General features: G+C 39.1%; 1 protein-coding gene across 1 annotated transcript; it reads left to right on the top strand.

Annotated features, from left to right (window-relative positions):
- The first annotated feature begins 366 nt into the window (after positions 1–366).
- UFM1 (ubiquitin fold modifier 1) lies at positions 367–12,015 on the top strand. The gene is made up of 6 exons (XM_019447698.2): positions 367–494; positions 589–645; positions 3,330–3,387; positions 7,171–7,210; positions 8,433–8,465; positions 9,962–12,015. Coding segments are annotated over exons 1-6 (258 nt in total). The 5' UTR covers positions 367–492; the 3' UTR covers positions 10,030–12,015.
- The last annotated feature ends 6,647 nt before the right edge of the window (positions 12,016–18,662 follow it).

Here is an 18,662-nt window from a genome sequence, read left to right as displayed (position 1 = left end):
ACACCAGTTTTTCCGCGAACAGGTTGCCTTAGCAGCTTGGTGGAACACCGCCCTCCCAACCCCGCCCACCTCCCCGCCCACCTCCCCGCCCCTCGGGACTCCTCGCTCTGCACCCTCCTACTCTTTGCCCTTACTTCCGCCCCATCCTGCCAGCTGGGACCTAGAGCCCCACCGTCTCTGCCCACACTTACATTGCCCGACTGAAACTACAGCAGAAAATAACTGTATTTAGAAAATTCTTCCTCCATACCATCCCTTCCTTAGTCTTAGAGCTTTAAGTGCAAAAACAGTAGCTCTTTGTAACTTGGAGGCTCCGCCTAGCACGAGGAACAGAAGCCCATTTTCAGGCAGTGCCTTGGACAACAGCATCTGTGGAGGCCCCCGGTTTGCGGAGGGAGACGTGGCCCTGAGTGGGAAGGTAGCGACGGCGCCACCGCGGAGGAAGTGGGATACCCGGCGGAATTGGCGGGAGGTCCCCGGACCGGCTCCACCATGTAAGTGTTTACTGACCCCAATCCCAATCCCAATCCCAATCCCAATCTCTGGTCCCGCTGCGCGATTTTAACTGTCTCCGGATCTCCTCCTCAGGTCGAAGGTTTCCTTTAAAATCACGCTGACGTCGGACCCCCGGCTGCCTTACAAAGTGTGAGTAGCGGGGCCGGGGCGGGCCGGGCGGGACCAGGCTGGCTGGGTCCGAGTTTTCAGATCCTCTCCCACCCGAGCAGGCTGCATCCCGCCGCTTGCCCTCGCCCTCGCCCTCGCTCTTCCTGGAGCCTGAGAGGAGAGATCCCGTGCCCGCTCCTCCGAGTGTCAGCTCGCCCGGACGCGAGGCCGCCGGGCTGTGTGACGGGAACGACTCCGCCGATAGTTGACCTCTCTAGGGACTCCCCGGCTGGGCGATGGAACGGGAGGACTGAAGACGGGCCTCAGATGGTCTGCTGGGGTCCTTAAACAGTGCCTGTCAACTCATGATTGGAAAAGCCTTTTACCACTTTGACCAGCTGTTACAGGAAGTAGGGAAGACAACCCAATCCAGATTCGGAAATTACTTGAACGTTTTATTACTGTCCGACTGCTGATCTCCAGTGTGTGAGTGACTCAGCCATCGGGTGTCACAAAGTAATGAGCCTCAAATCATACAGTCCGTATGTTGGGATTTAGTAAAGAATAATCAGCAGGAGTGGCAAATGCAGAACCTGGGCAGTTTGTCCATGCGAGGCCCTTTTTTCTCCTTTAGCAGTTGTAGGATGGTTTGGCCCAGGTTGAACTACATACTGGCCGGGAACTTATTATGATTTTCGATAAACCTTATTGAGGTTATTGCTACAAAGAGCCTCATAAAATGCAGCAAAAGCCAAGACTTCAATAGGATTTTAAGCATACTTAATGCAATCAATATCAGGGTCTACCTCACTGAACAGTAACAGTTGTCATCGTCCTGAGTCATTTAGTTACCTGTGACCCATGCAGCTTCTGGCCTTAAGCTCTTTGGATCCTTTCAGTTCCAGATGGATCTTTTCTTTTTTTTTTTTTTTTTTTTCCACCTTGTCTTAAATATTCATGACCACAACCTGGCACCTTAAGATTTTCAGTAACTGCTGCAGCTCTAAAGTGGCACCTGCAAGTCTTCTCTTGTGGCTGACCACACTCTCTGCTTGTATCTCTCTTCTGTAAAAAATGTTTCTTTTAATTCACTGATCAGACTTCTTTCTAAATCTGTCACTACCCTCTCCCCCGTGCTTTACGCCACTCCTTTCCTTTTTACTCTCCTAGAGGCCGTGGTCTAGTCACTCCCTGGTGGTCCATTCCCATCACTTCTGGTGTCTTCGTCTTCCCAGTACGGTTTGCTTGGTGACACGCCGAGTCTGAACTCAACCACTGTGTTCTCTGTGTGTAGCTGAAGTTTTTAGAGGAAATTACACAATTAGCCTGATGTAAAGTTCCTAACTGTGCCCAGTAGTACCTAACACTGTACTACATGTCCCAAGGTTGCTTGTTTTCCTTTATTCTCTGCAAGGATTTTTAAGAAATTTCTATTCACATTTTCTTTTTTTTTTTTTTTTTAATTTTTTTTTTTTAACATTTATTTATTTTTGAGACAGAGAGAGACACAGCATGAACGGGGGAGGGGCAGAGAGAGAGGGAGACACAGAATCGGAAGCAGGCTCCAGGCTCCGAGCCATCAGCCCAGGGCCTGACACGGGGCTCGAACTCACGGACCGCGAGATCGTGACCTGGCTGAAGTCGGACGCTTAACCGACTGCGCCACCCAGGCACCCCTCTATTCACATTTTCTACATTATTTTTCATTTTTCTGAAGCCATCAGAAAAAATGCATCTTTCCATCACCACATGGACAAAACCTACTCGTATGTATAAGCCCATAGTTTCTGTCCACCATCTTATTACAAAGGAAAACATGACTTTGTTCCTGTGAAAAGCCAGCTGTTGTAATTCTTGGGCTCTGGATCTCATTTATTTTAGTCTTCTCAAGATTAAAGTAGATAGACTCCAGAGATCCCTCTCTCATCATCTTTGGTTTCTCCCTTTATGCTGGATTATTCTCATCCATGTGTAAATATTCTAGAAGAAAAGTGAGAAGAAGGGAGGGGGAAAGGACAGTAGGACAGTAGTAGTATCTGTAAGAGTGCCTGGAACATTGTACCAGTTCAGTTAATATGGGTAACTGAATGGATTTAATAGGCATACCTACTCTTCGGTGTGTATGTAGTGTGCATGTATATATAATATATACATGTACGTGTGTGTGTCTGTAAAATATGTATAACGTGTATGTAGGGGTAATTATTCTGGTTTCTTTTCAAAATAAAGGGTAACTAGTACTTGGGTACCATTAAATGAAATTCTTAAAATTTGTAGGAAAACAATATTTAACTTTTTTTTAATGTTTATTTATTTCTTTTGAGAGAGAGCTTACATGTTGAGCTGTTAGTGTGGAGAGCAGTGAATTCCCATGAATCCTGAAATCATGACCTCAGCCAAAATCAAGATTTGGACACTTAAGGGCGCCTGGTGGCTCACTTGGTTAAGTGTTGACTTCGGCTCAGGTCATGATCTCACGATTTGTGAGCCCCATGTCGGGCTCTGTTTTGATAGCTCAGAGCCTGGAGCCTGCTCTGGATTCTGTGTCTCCCTCTCTCCCTGTTCCTGCCCCACTCGAATTCTGTGTCTCTGTCTCTAAATAAAGACTAAAAAAAATAGTAAAGTTAGTGAACATCATGTACAATCAAAGTAGACAGCCTTTAGCCTCACTAGACCGCTTTGTCCAGGAGCTTTTTAAAAAATTCTTCTTAATTCTTCTTTTGCAGACTTAGTGTTCCTGAAAGTACACCTTTCACAGCAGTCTTAAAGTTTGCGGCAGAGGAAGTAAGTATAGAAATTGGAACAACCTGTATGGAATGCAGCTTAGTGTCTCTCAAAAGTCTTTATGTTTTGCATGCGCTTTGACCTGCCACTTCTGTGTGAATTCATTACTAGGTTTATGGTATCAAAAAGTTAAGCCCAACTTACCAGATGTAAATGGAGTGGAAGTTAAGACACAGATACAGAATGAGTTAAATCGACACATGTATTTTAATGCAACCATTGGAAATTCAGGAGAAGTTTTACTGAAATTGGAAGGTTTGGTGATCGGGAAATTTTTTTTTCTTTCTTTTTTTGTTTTTTTGATGTTTATTTTTGTGAGAGAGAGGGAGACACAGAATCCAAAGCAGGCTCCAGGCTCTGAGCTGTCAGCAAAGAGCCTGACACAGGGCTTGAACACATGAACCACGAGATCATGACCTGAGCTGAAGTCGATTGCTAAATGGGCTGAGCCACCCAGGTGCCCCAATAGGGGAATATTTTTAAACAGCAACGTTATTTTACATGGCATTCTGTAAACGTATTTTAACTCATGGGCAAGCCTCTCAGTTTCTCTTCTCTTCAAATTTTATAATCTGCAAAATGAGAGTGGTTAACATCTGTCTTTTCTATCTAATTAAGTGATTTTGAATAAAAATATAATAACATTTACTAATAGTTTTTGAAGTTAAAAGTTCTGTACAAATCTGGAGTAACTCAAATCCAAACATTTTGATTCACAATCTCAAAAAAGTTTATGGTCACAGAAAAATAATTTTAGTAACTAAGTAAGAAATCAGCTTGCTCCTCAATCCTGCCCTGAACTTGTTATTCATGGGTGATCAGCCAGCCTGTCAGCGCTGGTCTTGTCAGGGACCACTGACATCATTTATCACTCATTCAGAATTAAACTGAAAAGTGGTAGTACTTGTTTTGCAGTCCATTTTAATCTATTCTTCACCCATATTGAATAAGTAAAATAAAAGTAGGAAACAAATGTGAATACAGCATCAGTGTTACTTTTTGCTGCACAGATCACTTGTAGGAAATATTCCTGGTCCTGGGGTATAGCAGATCCCACAAACTGGGACCTTAAGAAGTAGATCCGTTTGAGCTATAATTAATATTTTATTCTTGTGTTTTGCAGTTATGTGGTTCTTTGTAAGGCACAGGCATTGTTGTGAACTTGGTCTTCTGGTGAAAGTATAAATTCATAACAGACATGCAATAGAAAATACACTTACAAACTTCACACAGCTGCATATATTTATTAAGGTTTTAAGATACCTTGTAACTATTAGGAATCATGGATGTTCCACATTTAAAAAGGTTATAACTTTCAAGCAGTAACGAGAACGTCTTTCACAAGATAAGACATTGTAGGATCTTTTAGTGAGAACAAGAGTTGACTTGACAAACTGAGAGTCTGTTTTAAATCCCTAGTCAAATCTCTTTAAAAAATAAGAAAATTCCCCAGAATAACCAAGAATTAATTTAACTAAGTGAGTTGTCAAAAACTGAGAATAGCCTTTTAACATCCTAAATCAGACTTAGAGGGTCTGAGAAAGAAAAGAAATGAAAACTTAGAAGCATGGAGTACATCCTACACACAGAAGAAAACTTGTCAGTAATGTAGAACGAATGTAATAGTTGCTGAATTTTATATCGCGGGTGCTGTTGCCCCAGATTAACTGCTTAACTGTCGTTTCTGCATTCTGAAGAAGGGAAAAATTATGGTTTGTAATGTTCATAAATATGCTGCTGCTATATGGATATAACTAAAAATGCACAGTTTATCTTAAAATGGACATAATCTAAGACTCAGACAAATAGTAGAGTAACTAAAACTTTGTAATACCTAAAGTTTTAGAAATCTGAGATGCCCTGTAATTGATTTGGGTATTTGTGCAAATTTTTATTAAGTATTACAATCTCTGTAAATAAGTTTTGAGGTATTTTATTGTATTTATTTTTAATTTTTTTTAATGTTTATTCATTTTTTGAGAAAGAGGGAGAGACTGAGCGTGAGGTGGGGGGGGGTGGTGGGGAGCAGAGAGAGAGAGAGGGAGACACAATCTGAAGTAGTCTGAGGCTCTGAGCTGTCAGCACAGAGCCCGACACGGGGCTGAAATTCCACGAAACGTGAGATCACGATCTGAGCCACCCAGGCACCCCTGAGGTGTTCTAATATTTACGTATTAAAGCATATTTTGAAGTTATTTTAAGTGAGGTTTATTCAAATTTTTTAAATTCTGGAAAGGACATTTACAATTAAGAATGTACCATATGGGGGCGCCTGGGTGGCGCAGTCGGTTAAGCGTCCGACTTCAGCCAGGTCACGATCTCGCGGTCCGTGAGTTCGAGCCCCGCGTCAGGCTCTGGGCTGATGGCTCGGAGCCTGGAGCCTGTTTCCGATTCTGTGTTTCCCTCTCTCTCTGCCCCTCCCCCGTTCATGCTCTGTCTCTCTCTGTCCCAAAAATAAATTAAAAACGTTGAAAAAAAAATTTAAAAAAAAGAATGTACCATATGGACAGTAAAGTTAAGTGTTTATTAGGTACGTAATCCAGTAGTAGGCTGTTGTCCTTATGCATCATTAAGTTTTTAATTTATAAATTAAAATAAGCATTCAGTTTTTAATTTATAAATTACAATAAGCATTTAGTTTTTTTTCTTAACTATGCATATGTGACCATTATAAATACCCAGAACAGCATTTCCTAGAGTATTTTTCCCAGACCACCAAAACAAACCACCAAAAACAAACAAACCCATGAAAACCTAGAATCAGTGAAAGAGTGTGGGAAACACTTCATTCACCATTTCCTTCTTGGAGCTAAATAAACTATATTATTTAATTTAGTGTTTTCCAAACTTACTTGATCACAAAACTCAACTGTAATATCTGTAAAACTAATCTATAGCATAGAAGTGCTTAATACATATTTGTTAGATAAATGAATGAATTTATGAGTATATGAACACATTCTGACCACTACTGGTCTCCAGAACATTAAGGGAAGAATTCTCCCTTTAGCTACCAATAAGTTCCATACCACATTTTATTGATTCAGAAAACACACCTTTTTACACCTCTGGAAGTAGATCAGCAGAGTCTTCCTGTCACTATTAGCCAAGTGGCAGTCACATAATTGTCTAGTTGACATCACCTGCACACCAAATTGAACTTAGTTGTTATTTCCTGGTGACATAATTAGACTTCTGCAATCCTGTGAAATTTAAGTCAGCAATACATTAAATACAGAGAATTTGAGGAAAGAATTTGAACTTTGGTCTTCCATTAAACACAAGAGAGCATTTATTTGACGTTACTATTTCTACAAATAACTTTTAGGAATATTCTGAGCAATTGTTTTGCTTTTATTTTTGATTATGCAAGAGAATTATGTATGATAAAAGTAATGTATCTAAATCTGGAAGAGTAGATAATCATCAGGTCATAAATTCATTGACAGTGTTTTTCCTGTTATTTAACTGCATAAAATAAGCATTTTGCGATCCATGGTGTCCTAGATGCAGTGAAATGCAGTATTTAGAAAATAATACTGTTCACTAAAACTGAAACAAAATTACAGTGTTTTCTTTGGTGACATTGCTTATCCTAAAATACAAATCACATTTGAGGATAATAGAATTTATTATATGTACCTCATCCTTGCTAACCATCTTTTGTAGATTATATGTGTGTGTGTGTGTGTGTGTGTGTGTGTGTGTGTGTGTGTATTTTTTACTTATATACATTTGTACATGTATGTATGAAGTCTTTTTTTTCCTTTTTCTCCCTCTTAGTTTAAAGTTCCTGCAGCAACAAGTGCAATTATTACCAATGGTAAGAATTCATTTTAAAACTTCATTACCTGAGAGCTATACAAATTGTTTTAAAAGGCTAAATTAATTAAAATCGAGTTAAATACAAAAAAACAAAATTTATATCAACATAAATGATATACATGATTATAAACACGAAGTCAAGGTTATTGTCTATAATGAGCTCTTTTCAGTTTCTTTAGCTTTTGGTATTGTATAGCATTTTACAGTGTCTTGTGTCCTTACCACTTCATGCCAGATTATTACTAAAAATAACTTTTCTTTTTTTTTTTTTCTTTTTTTTTTTTTTTAACAAGGTGTGTTGTTGTTTAATAAGTTGTAGATGCTTTTAGAATATGGGAAGTTAGGTGGGGGATATACCTTTGCTGTATATAGCTTTTTACTGCTTTCCTGACAGCACACTATTTCTTTTAGGGCGGAAATAATGAGGATTTTATTCAGTTAGATCTATAGTTTAAATTCTGAATACCTTAGAGTACTGGTCAGAAGTGTGATGGAACTAGCCCTGCGAGAAAATACTGAAATAAGATGAGTAAAGATTGCTAGAAGGCTTTCACTATCTTGCAAAAGTAGAAGGTAATACTTATGGGTGCTGGCCGATGGTTCGTGTACAGTTAAGATAGCCTAATAAGAGAAGATGGGTTTAATGTGCAGCAGCATGATTTAGTTTAGATACACAGAATTTCTCACTCTGAAACATTCTGCCTGTGGTCACATTGAAGTGTTGCTCTGCTTGAAAAGAAAGCTAGCCTACTTTCCTGAGAAAGTTTTAGATTTACAAATGAATAGTTGTTACGAAAGTGCTTTGTGTACTTTATCAGGTGTCACTGCAACTTGAATTAAATGATTTCGTGGGCTCTTCTGGCCTAAGATTGTCTGCCTCAGGAGCAATATGAAAATGATTAATGACATATCTAAGGTGCTTTTGACTTTATTTTACATTGTGTGTGGTGGTGTGATAGAATAAACTATTTTCTGTGGAATTCATCAGGATCGTCTCATTGACAGATGTTCTTACCTAATCCAACAGTGTATGTAAACGCATAATAGTAATGAATTTCAACAGGTAACTTACCTGAAAGATTTGTCATTCATGTTTTTGGATTTAAATTGTTTGGCTTGTGCCTATATACACAGTAGCAGCAAATCTCTACTTGTTACTATTGAACCATTTTATCTTTAGATATAAAACAACTTAGATGGTTTTACAACTTATTTTCTAGATGGAATAGGAATAAATCCTGCACAGACTGCTGGTGAGTATCTATCTGAAACCATGAAGACGTGGGTGGGGCTCTGTCTGTCAATTGATAATTCCTTCTAATGAGACTCGATTAGATTTTCTCCAGGCTAATAGCTGTTTTTTTAGGGATTATCTAGCAGTCTTGACCTATGTATCTGAGAAATAATTTGTTTCATTGTGGGTATCAGCTATATATGCTTTGAGCTACAAGAGAAAAACCTCACTAATAAGCATTAAAGGTGTTTAATACATTGAACGAAGAGTCTGAAGGTGAGATTGTACTCTTACGAGAATAATGATTTTGACCTACCTGTATAAGGTGGTGGTGAGATGGCACCTGGGAAGCACTTAAAAGTTTGAAGCCTTCAGTAAGGGCTAGCTATTACTGTTTCAAAGAAGTGCAGTCATTTAAATTTCAGGGGACTTAGTTCACACTCAGAGCTTCAAACTTAGTATTCTACAGGGCTATGTGTTGATGTCCTAACAAGCAAGCAGAGTAAAAGCAATCCTGAACTTTTTAACAGGTAGTTTTATGCTTTTTAGATGTACCTTTTTTTGGTTTATACTCTAATTGTACCTTAATTAATTACTTAACTATAATTAATTACTTGCATCTAATTGTACCTAATCCACATGTACCTTTTTTTGGTGTATAGTCTAATTACAGTGTTTTAAAATTAATCACGCTTTAATCTGATGTGATCAATGTGATCTCAATTTGAGTAGTAGTTCGGTTTATTATATACTAAAGTACTAATGTATTATAACAAAATTATATTGCCCTCATAAGGCTTTGAAATTGAAACTCAGCTATAGAGAAAATGAAGAGGGATTTAAAATTGTAATTATTTTTATTTAAATCGGTAGTTTTAAGTATATAGTGTTATGAAATTAAAAAGGTCATTTATTGAAAATCATGAGCCATTTTATTGTGTAGATGCCTTTAAACTTAGGTTTAAAGGTTTTATTTTTTCTTACTCTGTAAATGTTCAGCAGTTTATATTAATTTGAGTTGCCACTTATTCTAACTTGTTGCCTGATGTATTACTCTTAAAAGTTGAATTGTACACTTCATGGAGCGTGGAGAAAATTTCCACAAGCAGTTGAGCAGAGATAGGTCAGATCAGGTTTCTAAACGTTTGTCATTTGTGGTAATTTATAATTTAGATTTACTATTTTTTCTGTCCTTAGACACTTTAGCGTGTGTTCAGTTAGCAAGTCTCGATGGTTAATTTAAATTACATTGTTGTCTGCTGAGTGTTTGTGTTAGCACTTTCGTGGCTAGTGTTTCTTACTTAAAATTTTCAGATATTTGGTTGGGTTGTGAAGATTTCAGAGGAATGGGAACGAGCGTTAGGAAGCATGGAGTTAGATTCTGGTGATATTTGAGCTTCCAGACCGACTTACTGTGTACTGCGTTGTTTCTTGTATTAACAATAGTTGTTGCAATGTTTAAGACAACTTGTCATTTTTTGAATACCTAACTTTATGTTTTGTTTGTTTGTGTAGGAAATGTTTTCCTAAAGCACGGTTCCGAACTGCGAATTATTCCTAGAGATCGTGTTGGAAGTTGTTAATACCCGCTACTCAGAACATAGGATTACCTTTCCAAATAAATAAATATTGGTATCATCGTGAAAGTGAAATCAAGCGTTTGAAACACTACGAGAACACCAGTAGTCGATGAAATAATGAAGGGCGACTGTCCCTTCCTGTTATCCAGACTCTTCCTTTGAGGAGGGGCTGCTTGTGCACAGAGGGTGCCATCTCCACAGAAGATCATAGTCTATTGTTGCTACCTCACAACACACACACGTAGTTCATTTGGGGTAAATGGATTATCCAGCTGTGTTTTGTAAGTGGTGGATGCTTCTGAGAACTCTTTCTGAGATCGTTTAGAAAATTAAAGTTGACTGAATCTTCCTATTTGAGTTAAAAACTAAAGGATTATGGATCGTACGTGGCAGTTTGCTTGATAGCATCTGACTTGCAGATTTAAAAATAGTTGAATTCTTAATTGTATGTGGTTTATGACAAAGGATATAGACATACCGGTGAATACTTAGCTATCTTAACTTTTTATCATTTATGTTTTTTAACTTTTGAACTATGTCAGAAGTCCCCAAATTGAATTTTTTTTGATCTAGCCCTTAGGCATAAAATTGATAACCCGCACCAAACAGTTTTAACTATGATCTTGCAGAATCCAATACTTGTAATGGTAAAAATTGAGAATAAAGAAGTGTCCTTTGCTGAGTTATGTATCCTTTATCAGTCTCTTTGAATACAGCCTTTAAAACAGGATCCTTTAAGAAACTCTTGTCTTACTGAGGATGATATTTCTAAATAGCATTCAGGAAGAGAGTATTAGATCTGGAGTTCGTAACAGAGCTCTGGGAAATGCTAATTGGAAATGCTGGTTATTATACTTACTAAAGACCCAACATTTAAGGAAATGTTTAGTCATTCAAGTGAATAAGAAGTCAGGAAGGGAATCTTGGGGAAGCCCCAGTGACCACTTTTCTAATAAGGAGGAAAGAACAAAAGACAGCCGTGAAGGGGAACAGAAGGCTGTAGCAAATGTCACAGAAAAAGCCACCTGGATCACAGAGGGTATGCTGTAGAGTACTGAAGAGGAAAAGAAGATACTTGACATTGTCAGAAGGAGCAAAAGACAAAGTGAGAAAGCAAAGTGTAGGCTGTGTCAACAACAACTTCAGAATTCCCTTTATGGTAAGTCAGTAGTGCAAATCAATATCTATGCAAATCTTTTAAAAGATGAAAGGCTCATAGCGATTCAGAAACAGTGCTTGGCCTGTGATATTCATGATGGTGAGCTCTCTGGAGGCAGGCTTTGTGTCTGTCTTGCTCTTTTGAGACCTGGAGATGTAGTAGGCTTTCAATAAATACTTGCTGAGTTATTCATGAATGAAGTATCTCAGACCAGTTTTTATCTGAAGTGTGTTTCAGTTATCTTTCCTGTCATAAGCCCTAGGTTTATTAGAGAAAAAACGTACAAGGAAACGCAACAGGGTCGCCATCTCAAGGGTGACATCATTAGTTAAGTTTAGGAAATTAACCAGATATTGTCAGATACTTAACAAATGAACGACATCATTCAGAATTGTAAAGGTAGGAGAATATACTTCTAATGTTTTGGGAGGTTTATATTTTTATAAGTAAAATTGATGCTCAAAGACCCCTGGTTCTTAATATTATTAAGCTTCAGTTAACCAGAAATTTATGAATACACGTTCCCTGAATTTTTTTTTGTTTAGATATCCCTCCATCCTGTTTCTACAACAAAATCTGCCTGCTGTGTTACACAAGTTTATGATGTCCTGTGCCATGAAGTAATTTGTTTAATATTTTTGTTCTTTGATTTTGAAATTTTGTTGTAGTAAGTCTTTAAATACATTTTCCTAAGGATCTGGACATCTTGTTATTAAATAAATGTGGTCTGTAAGTTCTGTATGCAGAATGTTTTGAAGTGTCGTATTTTGTAAATGCATAGTTGGTACATAACTAATATCTTACAAAAATACATTTTATCATACCATAAACTGTATTGTCTTCTCTTGCTACTTCATTACTAAAGCTCTTAACACACCTGTAGAGCTGGTGTATAATAAATGTTGCAAAACGGGGAGGGAAGCAAGATGATTAATGGCCACAGGTCCTAGAAATCAGTGTATGCTCCCAAATGCCAGTTCTTTTTCAGGAGCACAAAAGAGAGTAAGTAATCGTCTAGGTTCCAAACCTAACTGATTATCAGAGCCACCTAAAGAATTAAAACTACGAATGTCTGGAAACCACTGCTAAAGTTTTGAAATCATTAAATCTGACAAGGTGTGTAAGGATATCTGTTTACTGAAGCAGTCCTGCTGATTGCTGTTGTGCAGCTGTGTTTAAGAATGAATGATAAGCCCACCTTTTCACTTTGCAGATGGACAAAATTAAGTCCAAGGGGACACAGTTCTAGGTCTTGGAAAGTATACATTCCACTTCTTGGTTCCCTAGCAGCTAAGTGCAGAGATACTAGCTAATAGTCTCTCACCGGTAGTAAGCCTCCTTTTAAAGTATTTCAAGTGCAATAGTTGTGGATATTTTATTACTTAAAATTAGTTGAAAGAAAAATTAGTGGGAAGAAAATTCAGTCCCATTTAAGCCACCCTCTCCCCAAATTGAGATAGTAAAAATATCTACCATGTCTTTTCCCAAGGACCTTGAAATAGTTTATTCTTATTTATTTTGAGAGAATGAGCAGGGAGGGGGAGAAAGAGGGAGACAGAATCCTAAGCAGGCCCCATGCTGTCAGCACAGAGCCTGATGTGGGGCTCGAACCCATGAACCGTGAGATCATCACCTGAGCCGAAATCAAGAGTTGGACGCTTAACCAACTGAGCCACCCAGGTGCTCCAGGACCTTAAGACATTTTTGAATTTGGAAGCATTAATCTGTTTTAATGGAGCAGTTCTAAATTGACTGCTAAGTGTTCCCAAGGCTGTTTATAAAGCTGCAAATTACATGTGTAAACTATATATATGCATGTGTGTGTATATGCATATGTATATTTACATATTCTGTAGTTTGTGATTATATATATGTACACATGTATGTATGTATGTACACATACATACATTTCACCCAAAAGAAATGTATTGAACATCTATGTGTCAAAGGTTTTGGTAGTTATTTCCACTTACCTCATTCTTCACAACAATTCCAAATTATCCGTGTTTTACAGAAAAAGAATGAGACCTGCAGTAGTTGAGATCTGAATTTTAGCCCCTTTTTTTTTTGACTTTGGAACCCTCCAGATCATACCAGGAGAATTTTTTAGAATCTTTTTTTTCTCCACAATATACCAAATTTGTATCTATATTGAGTTATAAATTTAAAAATACAAAAGGGATGTGTAGGGCTTCAATTCCTATTTCAGAGTACTGAATCTGTGTATAGTAATCATGAATGGCATTATTTTTCAAGATGTGGTATAAATTTGATAGGGTAAACATGGTAAAATACAGGACATTAAGTAAAAGTCCATCAAATCATGATTCTGGTGCTACTCCATTAGGGTGGCGTAGTGGGAGCAGGACTGTGGCCCCGTATTCATCAGCGCCAAGAGACACTTGATGTTTTCATAATTTTACGTATCTTGCAGATGCAGCTATGAGATGGTAACCTGCTCTTCTGACCAGACTGTTGCCCATAAGCCCTTCCAGTACACAAGTCCTGGAACTACTCTGATAAGGCAGGAGATACATAAATCATTTAAACCAGGCTATGTAATTAAACCATTATTTGAAATAATCTCAAGAGATGCAGTCTATACAATCTATCAGCTACTTCCTCTAAACTGCCTAAGCCAGGTATTTGGAACTCATTAGATCTTTTTTCCCTTTCTTTTGCCATAGCAAACCAATCACAAGGTTCTACTGATTCCATTTATGAAATATAGCTCAAGACCTAGTGTAACGAAAAGCCTCATCGTCTCATAAATACTATTAGAAAAGCTTCTAGTCTCTCCATTTCCCCTTTCACACTTGTAATGAGCTTCTTGACATGGAAGTATGATCGTGTGGTTCCACTAGTCAAAATCCTACTGAATCAAAATCTGTACTTTCTATATGAGACCCTTCACGAACTGGTCTTCGTTCAGAGTCATCGATTAAAGGTTAACCATCACTCTCTTACAGTCTCCTCCAATTCGCAATGCAGCTACACTGAACTCCTAACAGTATCTCCGTTGTGCTGGTCTCACACCTCCATGCCTTTACTTTCCCCATTGGTCTTCCCGAAAAACCTAGGATTGATTCTTCGAATTTAAAAGCCGTTGGAGCTTTTCCTCAGTCCTCACAAGCCGAGCTAGGTGTTTAACTGTCTAAGCAACCACTGCATTTTGTACGTTCACCCATTATAGCAATTGTTAGAGACAGAACTATGGTATTTGTCTCTGATTTAAAGTATACATTTAATTATCTTGCCCATAACAGATACTCAAGAAGTACTTTATGATTGAAAGACTGCATAAAAGAATGAAAACTTTGAAAATTGCAACTATTTGTGGCTCATGTCTAGTAACTTCTTTAACTAGAATATTTGGTAAATAAATATATTTCTCACCACTTCTTGTAGCGGAGAATTTACTGACTCAGAAATGAATTAATCACTCTTTTAAAAGTGAAAACATTCTCCTATTTTTAACAAATATATATTGATTATTGGTATCTCATGGCAATTGCCAAATACTGGAGATGAAATATGATTAAGATTCATTTCCCTTGCTTTGGCTCTTCCAAATTTTGCTGTAAATCTACTGAAGAAGTAATTAGATGGAAGTGAAGATGTGCATCAGGCCCTTTTTTAACGTTCTGGGCACAGTGCTAGGCACTTCACACATCATCTCATCTAATCCTTAATCTCTGCAAAATTCTGGTTTTAATTTTTCCTCTTTACTGTGAAGAAAGCCAAGACTTAGGGACGCCTGCATGGCTCAGTTGGTTAAGCATCCAACTCTTGGTTTCGGCTCAGGTCATGATCTCAGGATTCGTGGGATTGAGTCCTGCGTCAGGCTCTGGGCTGACAGTATGGAGCTTGCTTGGGATTCTCTCTCTCCTCTCTGTGCCCCTCCCCTACTCGCACAAGCGTGTGCTTCTGTGAGCTCTCTCTCTCCAAATAAACATTAAAAAAAAAAGAAAAAAGCTAAGAGTTAGGTTAATGTATCCCCAGTCAAAATGAGATTGGCTCCTAAGGCTCTATGATCATAAAGTCTAACTTGCAAATCATTACATGTTTTGCTATTGCGTTCCTAGAATTCTACTAAATATTTTTCTAAAATGAGAAAGGGTACTTCTGGAACGGGCTTCATTGCTTGCTTTTGAACATTTCTGTGATCTCACTTTGCTGGAGAAATTTAACATTCCATAATCCGTATAAACACAGACTCCTTTTTAGTGTGTGTGTGTACACACATATGCACACAACAAAGAGAATTGTGAACACTTGAGGAGCAGGTTTATGGCTCTATTATCTACTCTGCGATATAGAGGGTGTTGTAATTTTGTCTTTGGATGCAAAACAGCGGCCAACTTTGGCAGACAAACACAGAGAGCCAGTTTTTGGCATAAATCTCTGATTTTCTGGCAAAACTCGTTAGCAATGTAAAAACTGTTATTGAGAGCATATTGTGATGATACATCATGTCAATATTTGTTTGGCTGTGTAACACTGGGTTTAATAAATTATGTCTTAAATGCACAATTTACAACTGATGAGCTGTTTAGAAATAAACTGTATGTGGTATTTGTTGTCAGCGCGACAAACATTTTGACGTCTCAAGTACTTGCCTCCCTGATTGTTGAGATAAATGTATGGCTGGATTAGGGCTCGTTGAGTTCTCCTTCAGTGTGCAAATTACGCAGCAATGAATAAATGAGTGAGTCACAGAGGTCTTAATCCCTTGTGACTTCTGCCATAAATGCATTATTATCTGCTAGACTATTTTACTTGACATTTCGGTTGTGGCATAGTGTCAAAAATGCCTTTAAAAATGTTGTTGTTGTTGTTATTGTTGAATTATTAAATCATTTTTTGTTTGCTTTCTTGGTATGTGAGAAAGGTCCACCTGGCACCTTGAGCCTTAAACCTAAACCATAAAGGAGAAATCACTATTAACTTCTTTCTAAAAAAAATAGTGCATCTGGACAACTAATATTTATTGAGCTTTTACCATGTATTAGGCACAAGGTTTTATGTTTCGCATTCTTATTGAATCCTCATTGTAATCTATAGGTCAATAATATCTTTTCGCCATACTTTAGATTAAGAAGCTAGAACTTTCAGGGGCACCTGGGTGGCACAGTTGGTTAAGCGACCGACTTCGGCTCGGGTCATGATCTCAGTTTGTGGGCTCAAGCCCCCATGGGGCTCTGTGCTGACAGCCCAGAGCCTGGAGCCCGCTTCTGATTCTGTGTCTCCCTCTCCCTCTACCCCTCCCCCACTCGTGCTTTGTTTCTGTCTCAAAAATGAATACACATTAAAAAAAAAAAAAGCTAGAACTTTCAGAGATTGGTAATTTTCCCAAGGTTCTACAACCTTGGTTCCCAAGGTTCTACAACATCTTCACTGCTTATGATGTAACTCTACCCTTACCCATGCAGCCCCTGGACATGCCCTCCTAGCCAATGCTTTGCACGGCCCCTCTGACTGGGGCCCTGGGGAGTTAGTGTAGTTCAAAACCCAGAAAGCCGGTGCCTCCCACTTGCCACCTTCTTCTGCCTATTTTCTTCTTCCTCACTCTCTTGACCTCGTTAACCCTTCTGTGTTAAAGCCAGTGAAAAAGGAGGATGGCATGAATACAATTGCACCCCTATTTCTTCCTGCTGCTTCATAGCTAGCTATTTGAAATTCTTTGGTTCCTTTATTCAGGCATTTTTGTTTTAATGTTTATTTATTTATTTGGAGAGAGATAGAGACAGCATGAATGGGGGAAGGCAGAGAGGGAGAGAGATAATCCCCAGCAGGCTCCGCGCTGTCAGCACAAAGCCTGATGGGGGGGGGGGGGGGGTCCATCTCACATGGGGCCCAATCTCATGAACCTGAGCTGAGACCAAGAGTCAGAGGCTTAACTGACTGAGCCACCCAGGTGCCCCATGCTGGCATTTATCTGCCAAGCATGCAAAGATGGAGAAGACCCGCTCGCTGCCCTTCACAGCTCCATGCTCCATGCTCCAAAAGGCTTGGAGAGAGGCTGTGATGGCAGCAGTTTCTAGCTACTTCAGCCATCGTAGGTATGATTGGATGTTCCCATCCTTTGTTTAAGGCCTGACAAAGTCCCATTACAGCTTCCTACTTGCAAAAATTTAGGCTACACCAGATGATTTAAATGGTGTCCAGCAAAGAGTAGAAGAGCCCTGAGGCCAAGGTCCATGAGTCTGGAGATAAGGTAAGAAACTGTATGTAAAACAAAAAAGGCAAGGCCAGGAAACAAGGTAGTAACCAAAGGAGAGGGACAAAAATAGGTAAAAACTTAGAATTCAGGAATTAAGATAGAACTAGAAATTCTAAACTGGATGACTGGTCAAGAATCAGAAAGTCCGTGGGTAATGGAAAGGTCAAGGCATGCTAGGTATTTCGCGGTATGAACTGGCTAGAGTAGTGGGTAAATTCGTGTTGACGTGTCTCAGGGGGTGTTCAGAAATCAGAATTTTTTTTAATATTTATTTTTTGGGGGAGTGCAAGCGGGGGCGGGGTTGGGGCAGAGAGAGGGGGACAGAGGATCTGACGTGGGCTCTGTGCTGACAGGCTGATAGCAGTGAGCCCAGTGTGGGGCTCGAACCCACGAACGGCGAGATCGTGACCTGAGCCGAAATCGGTGCCCCCAGAAATCGGAAGTTTAATTTGGCACAACTACTGTCCCAGCCAAGAAGCAGGAGGAAATCTGAAGTCAAGGACCTGATCCATTCAGTCCTTCTGGTGAGAACCAAAGCACCACATTAGGAGATTGTTCAAATAGGCTAATATAAAATAGTGTGTTATTAGGACAGATACAGGCACTGCACATAGTTATGCTTTTCAGAAACTTCACTGAAAATGAGCACTAAGTAGAATAATGGTGTCTTCCAATTATTTTTCAGCTGCAATTGTTCTTGTAATAACTAGAGTGACAGTATCAGTGTAGCAAGATGATGTCAAAAGTAAGAAATGTCAATTTTAAACTGTAAGCCTATATACAGTATTGGTTTGCTCAGGCTGCTGTAACAAAGCAACAGAAACTGGGTGGCTTACGTAATAGAAACTTATTATCTGACAAACAGTTCTGGAGCCTAGAAGTCTGAAACCAGGTTGTCAGAAGGGCTGGTCCCTTTCGATGGCTCTGAAGGATTCCACCCTTCTCCTTGACGGGTTGACAGCGCTCTGCTCCCCGTCTCTTCACATCTTCCTCCCCCTGTGTTTATCTGACTCTTTATTCTAACTTGCCCTTTTTATTTATTTTTTCTTAGTGTTTATTTATTTTTGAAAGAGAGCGAGAGAGTGGGGGTGGGGTAGTGAGAGAGGGAGACACAGAATCGGAAGCAGGCTCCAGGCTCTGAGCTGTCAGCGCGGAGCTGGACGCGGGGCTCGAACTCACGAAGGTCATGACCTGAGCCGAAGTCGGAGGCTCAACCGACTGAAACACCCAGGCACCCCTAACTTGCCCTTTTTA

Source organism: Panthera pardus, unplaced genomic scaffold, assembly GCF_024362965.1.
Source record: "Panthera pardus isolate Hobbes unplaced genomic scaffold, ASM2436296v1 HiC_scaffold_1, whole genome shotgun sequence".
Classification (NCBI taxonomy): Eukaryota; Metazoa; Chordata; class Mammalia; order Carnivora; family Felidae; genus Panthera; species Panthera pardus.
This window is presented reverse-complemented; position numbering and strand designations above follow the sequence as displayed.

Bases quoted from the DNA above. Each gene is read 5' to 3' on its own strand.
- UFM1 (XM_019447698.2), top strand. The intron at 3,388-7,170 runs GTAAGTATAGAA...TCTCCCTCTTAG, and splicing joins TAAAGTTTGCGGCAGAGGAA to TTTAAAGTTCCTGCAGCAAC. The intron at 7,211-8,432 runs GTAAGAATTCAT...CTTATTTTCTAG, and splicing joins AAGTGCAATTATTACCAATG to ATGGAATAGGAATAAATCCT.